The sequence below is a fragment of the Hyla sarda genome, chromosome 4, assembly GCF_029499605.1.
Source record: "Hyla sarda isolate aHylSar1 chromosome 4, aHylSar1.hap1, whole genome shotgun sequence".
In the NCBI taxonomy this organism is placed as follows: Eukaryota; Metazoa; Chordata; class Amphibia; order Anura; family Hylidae; genus Hyla; species Hyla sarda.
Genome location: NC_079192.1, coordinates 134,094,092 through 134,100,620, shown reverse-complemented (window position 1 = coordinate 134,100,620; position 6,529 = coordinate 134,094,092). Strand labels below are relative to the sequence as shown.

The 6,529-nt window shown below is 42.2% G+C and overlaps 1 protein-coding gene across 4 annotated transcripts in view; it reads left to right on the top strand.

Annotated features, from left to right (window-relative positions):
* The first annotated feature begins 3,165 nt into the window (after positions 1 to 3,165).
* USP50 (ubiquitin specific peptidase 50) overlaps positions 3,166 to 6,529 on the top strand; it is a 30,535-nt gene continuing 27,171 nt past the window's right edge. The window contains exon 1 of one of the 4 annotated variants that reach the window (XM_056572195.1): positions 3,166 to 3,381. Coding sequence is in view for 1 of the 4 variants with exons in the window: in XM_056572196.1 (XP_056428171.1) it covers positions 3,353 to 3,381 (29 nt within the window). In the remaining 3 variants the exon portion in view is untranslated. Of the gene's footprint in view, positions 3,382 to 3,509; positions 3,779 to 3,812; positions 4,240 to 6,529 lie in introns of those variants that run through there. The other 3 variants (XM_056572196.1, XM_056572197.1, XM_056572198.1) reach the window with 3 other exon arrangements.

The window sequence follows — 6,529 nt, the reverse complement described above, 5'->3', positions numbered from 1 at the left end:
CTGGGTCACCCCTCATATGCAGATCCCAAAAATCTACCTCCACTGTTACCGTGAAAGATAGATCAAAACCGAATGACCATGGATTCAGGAGTTTGTCTGGTGCAGAGAGGAACCATCAGGCAGCCAAGTAAAATCAATGGATTTATTAAATGCAACGCGTTTCGCTGCGCATGCGCAGCTTCATCAGGCATAACAAGAGAAGGCTGGTAACAGATACCAGCCTTCTCTTGTTATGCCTGATGAAGCTGCGCATATGCAGCTAAACGCGTTGCATTTAATAAATCCATTGATTTTACTTGGCTGCCTGATGGTTCCTCTCTGCGCCAGACAAACTCCTGAATCCATGGTCATTCGGTTTTGATTTTACTTTTACCCAGGAGGGCTGCAGTGGACCTTCATCTACATTTCTTCTGCATTTTACCTTGTTGTGTGTGGGCGCACAACCAACTTTGGTAAGCGGCTTGGGAATTACCGCCCCCTACCCCCACTAACAAGATCTGCTGATCCTGCACATGAGGCGCCTTCCTCCCTCTCTCGTGAAAGATAGATGACATAAATTGGTATTAAGGTAAGGGGTAAAGTCTGGTATGGCCGCCACAGTCGATTCTTATATGAATATCGTCTATGTAGTGGCAATACCAGACAATGGAAGAACAAAAAGGATTATGGGGAAGAAAAGTGTCCCCCTCTCCCACCAACACATAAATATGTTGGCGAGAGAGGGGGAGAATTTCGCCCCATAGAAGTTCAAGTCACCTGTAAAAATTATTTCGTATTGAACATAAAAAGTTGTGGCTTAAAAGAAACTCTACAACTAACAGAATAAACTCACAAAAGTCATTTTGGTATTTGGCATAGGTTTGTAAAAACCACAATAAGGCTAGAAGTGCTAGGTGGTGTGTAATTACTGAATAAAGGGAAGAAACGTCTGCTGTAATCCAGCTATACGAATCAACTTTCTCTACAATGTTCAAAACATGCTTGGAGTCTTTAAGATACCCTGGAGCCCAGAGCTGAAGCATAGTGTCCACCCAGGAACAAATTCTTTCATTTAGGGAAGAAATTCCTGCCACAATGGGCCTCATTGGTGGGGGGGAAATACTGCTTGTGTACTTGAGCTGGAGGTAGTAGCGGACACACTGGGTTACCCAGAGACAACAGCCGTTTCAAACATCAAGCGTACAGCGATCAATACTTGGTGCTTATACCAAGCCGACAAGCAACCTAGGAAGTTATCGCAAGGCCAAAGCTTCTACATGCGCCCGAATAGTGATACCTATAAACCACGTTTAGTGTTTACTGAAACGATAGATCTTGAGAGAGCATGCAGACAGGACACGCCTAAACCGAATGCAGCGTACCTGACCGAGATTCCTCCCAGATGACAATAAGAAATGGGAAACAATCAGATGTGGAGACACCACTGTCATGGAATGGAGACATTAACCAGCAGTATAATTTAGTCAGATGTCACAGAGGAACCCACTGCAATCCTACACAGGTAGATGCCAATTAAGGCACATCATTCCTTACTGGAGCAGGTATACCACTCACAGAGATCAAGGTGCCAATAAGCTCTAATAGCACATGCAGTGAAGGACCAGGGGATCTCCTAATATACAGACACAGTGAATCAAGCCCAAGGGGCAGAGAAAACTCCCTGTTTAGAAGTAGGCACCAGTAGAGTATGCAGTTTCTTCATTAGTTTTATAAGGTCAAAACCATCTGTTAAAGAGTAGCTCCCACCATCCATTTTGTTTTTCTGTCCCTGCCTATTACCCATCTATCCCTAACCCCCTCCCTGCCTTTACATTTTTTTTTCCTATATTAAAAATTGCTTTTTGTCTGCCTGGTAGTGTGCTCACTACCTGGCAGACGTCCCCAGCAGGCACAACGTCACTGATGCCTGCTGGGGCAGACACTTCCACCCTTAGTTCACTTTACAGAGTGTCTCCAGCTGTTTCACCACTACAACTCCCAGCTTACCCTGACATCTTCTGGCTGTCAGGGCATACTGGGAGTTGTAGTGGTGAAACAACTGGCACCCTGTGTTGAAAACAATAACTTTGTTAGCGCCGTGGCGCTACCCCAAACCCTGCCTTCTCCCCTCTCTGTTGAAATCAATAGTTTTGTATGGGCCGCGGCACTACCCCAAACCCCGCTCTCTCCCCCCCTGTTGAAATCAATAGTTTTGTGTGGGCCGCGGCGCTACCCCGAACCCCGCTCCCCCCCTGTTGAAATCAATAGTTGCCGAAGCACTACACCGAACCCCCCAGCCATACCAGAGTGCAGAGCAGCAGCAGCGGCGGCATGTAGATGCCGGGAGGCGGGGCCGGCGTGTGAAGCCAGGGAGCCAATGCGCTCTCAGCGCTCGCTCCCGCCTGTCTGATTGACAGGCAGGGAGCGAGCGCAGGCTAAATGAATTACAATCAATGCCCGGTCGGCATCGGTCCGAATTCATGCGTGACGTCACACCAGCCTGCAGCCGGCCACTAGGAGGGAGACCCCCTAGTGGCCGGTTTTCAACATTAAAATAAACTATTTTAATGGGAAAAAAAATTATAGATTTATATTAGAGATATGTTGTAGTACATAAGTACTACAAAAATATTTAAAAAAAAGTTTGGTGACAGTGCCCATTTAACTAATACTTGGGGAGATTTATCAAAACCTGTGCAGAGAAAAAGTTGTTAAGTTGCCCATAGGAACCAATCAGATACCTTCTTTCATTTTTTCAAAGGCCATTTTACAAATAAAAGAAGCAATCTAATTGGTTGATGTGGGCAACAGATCAACCTTTCCTCTGCACAGGTTTTGATATATACAGTATCTCCCTATGTGCATATTTATTAATATTAATATGTTAAAAAGAAAGAGAAAAAAAGTTGTCCCTTAATTCTAAAATGTCCCTGGTCCGTAAGGCCCAGATTTATCTGTCTGAGGAACAAAACTATCTGGTTTCCGCAGAGCAACCAATCACAGCTCAGCTTTAATTTCTCTGGTAAAATGAAAGCTGAGCTGTGATTGGTTGTTTACATTTTTTGTTAAACAAATTGATGGGTCTGGGCCATTAGGGGGAAATGATTATAAATCTGTGCTTGTTGCTCATTAAAACCAATCAGAGCTGAGCTTTCATTTTACCACCATTCATGAAGGTATGAAAGCTGAGCTGAGATTGGTTGCTGTGAGCATCTCCTCAGTGCAAAGTTACTGTGATGTAATAGTGACTCCCATCATGAACTGTAAAATCACAATACCCAGTGCCATGTAGAAGAAGTGATCAACCATAATAGAACTACAGCTATAGGAGCGCACATTCATTGTCAAGAAATCAATTGATGTATGGCGCGAAATGAAAAGCAAGCAACCAAATACTGATATGTAAGTTCTATAAATATATAGGATTTATAAATATGTATGTTTCCTTCCGTGATAGTGGATATTTATTTGTAAAGTTAACCCATGTTTGCTATTATAACAAAAAATATCTCAGTAATGATCATCCTATATATATGGGAAGGGGCGGAGTGCCTAGGCAGGGCAAGGAAGTATTGCAATCTGGCAGAGATATTTCTTGGAAACCTTGGGTGATCATTATCCTGCTAAAAATGCCTGTTTAAGGTCCTCCCAATGAGAGGTAACCCCTAGTGGTTACAAAATGTCCTGCACATATCACTGAGCTGTTGGTATCTCTTGTATCAACTGACCAACTGTCATTAATGATGGCTCCTTAGTTCATTGCACAGCAGTTGGGGCAGTGTATCACTCCACAGCAAAGGCAAGACTGAAGTGCTAACTATGAGGCCTCCATACTTATACCCGACCGTCGTTGGATCACAAACAAAAACCTGGATTCATTGCTAAAGATGATATGGTTCCAGTCTGTAGCAGTCTAGTGTTTAGTTTGCAAGACCACTGCAAATTACAGTGACGATGTCTGGCTGTCATTGGCTGTGACACCAGATTTCCTTCTACTAAGCATAGAACAAGGAGGGTGTAATGAATGTGCCACCTTTGACTGGATGGTGGAGAAGAAAACCATGCTTGCTCGTGCTGATCCTCTCTACTTGTGGTCTGTCCGAGCCATCTGAAGCCTGAGTGTTTTGTGTGCATGCCCTTATGTAACCACTGCTTCCAATAGCTTCTATCCACTTGGCGGGTAGTTTTACTAAAATGACTGTCCTGCTTCTCTCAGTCCAATGATGCAGTCCCACTCTTAACCTCTTTATGCAATATCAGGTACATGTACGTGGTGATTAGGGATGACTCCCCGGCCCTCAATATAGACGGACCAATAGCAGGGATCTTGTGGGGGTCTCCTTCTTTCCTCTCTCCTCCGACTGCAGCGTCTATTAGGGTTAGAGAGGGAGGGAGCTCCCTCTGTCACCGATCTGCGCTCTGCAAAGTAAAAGCAGAGCGCCAATGGTTGCCATGGAGCAGATCAGTCTTTACCTAAGGTACAGACTGATCTGCTATCCTATGCCTGTACAGATGTGTACTCCATTGAATTTTGTGTATCATAGTAAAAAAAAAAAGTAGTGTTAAAAAAATACATTAAAAAAATTTGAAAAATGAAATTAAAAAAATTATAAAATAAATGATATATATATATATATATATATATATATATATATATATACATACATATACATATATTATACACCCCAAAACACACACAAAAATAGTCAACATGTCCCGCAAAAAAAGTGTCCTCACACAATTGCGTCGGTGAAGAAATAAAAAAAAGTTATGGCTCACAGAATAAGTCGACTTGCAAACATAATTTTTTTTCACAAAAATAGTTTTTATCCTATAAATGCACTAAAATATAAAAATATATATATAAATTTGGTATCGCCATGATCGCAGAAGAGATTTTTTTTTATTTATACCACCTCATAAAAAACAAACAAACAAGCCTTTGTGCGCTACATGTACCCCAGGACGTTACCAATGAAAGCATCAACTTGTGTGCAAGTCACGTAGCGCAAAAAGGCCACATATGGGATATTTCTAAATATGTCAGAATTCAGGGAATAAATCTTGAGTTGCATTTCTCTGTCAACACCTGCTGTGCTACAGAAAAAAAATTGATTAAAATGAAAAATCTGCAAAAAAAATGTATTTTAAAATTCGGCCTCCACTTTGCTTTAATTTCTGTGAAACGCCTAAAGGGTTAATAAACTTCTTTAATGTCATTCTGACTACTTTAAGGGGTGCAGTTTTTTTTCTAACGGGGTGATTTATGGGGTTATCTAACATACAAGCCCCTCAATTCCACTTTAAAACTGAATTGGTCCCTGAAAAATCAGATTTTGAAATTTTCTTAAAAATCGGGAAAATTGCTACTAAACTTATAAACCTTCTAACATTCTAAAAAAGAAAAAGAATATTTATCAAATGGTGGGAACATAAAGTAGACACATTGTAGATGTGAATAAATCATTAATTTGGTGCAGCATTACTATTTGTCGTACAAGCAGAAAATGTCAATCAAAATTTACCACTAAAAGGTGGCTTCCCATACCTCTCATATGAAAGAAGTTGAGCACCGCTATGTTCATATTCACAATGAAATGGATACCTTTGCTAGAGAATCACAGCAGGCCCTCAAAGACAAGGTGGAGGATCTGGAGAATTGGTCACAGAGGAACAATTTGCGGGTGGTGGGGCTCCCTGAAGCCTTGCCGCACAACCAACTTGCCACGCTATGCTCTGTGGATATACCTAATGCGCTCGGTTTGGAAGGCAGATTCCTAGTGGAGAGAGCACACAGAGTTCGCTCCACACCTCAGAAAGACTTAAACAGGCCAAATCGCTCCCCAAAAGTATGTCAAGTAATAGTCCGCTTTCTGAACTATGCTGATAATGACCTTATCCTCCACCCCTTTAAAAAGTGCTCCACACCGCTTGTTTTTCAGGGCCAAAAACTACTGATTTTCGGAGATTATTCTGCTGAAGTGGCGCACAGACGCAGATCCTTTGCACCGATATATACCACCCTGGTCAAGAAACAAATAAAATTTACCCTACAGTATCCGGCCATATTGAGAGTTTTCCTGAAGGATGGCACCTCTACTACCTACTCCTCACCTGAGGCTGCCGTTATGTTGCCAGACTCGCCTGAGGAAATGGATTTCTCAGCACGATCTGCTCAGAAACGCAAGAGAGATGACAAGAACATGTCTGACTCAGATCCTACAGGCTGAGGGCCTTTTCTAGTTTTTTTCTTTTACAGCTATTGTTATATGTCCTCTTTACAGTGGGCATCATGGTTGGCCCATAGTGTACCCGATTGAGGGCCCCTGAGGCGGAAATTTTGTTTTGCACTTCCCCTGGCACTATATTACTTTTTGCTGCGTTCCAGTTGTTCCTTGTGACTGTACCCGTTCGTCCTCGGACATGTTTTTCTGATTACTGACTTTATTCGTTTTGTATACCTACAACTATACACTAGCCAAGAGGCTGCTAAGTGATATATAATGCTCCGCATCACATAACAAGCAAGTGTTTCTTAGACATTTTTTTT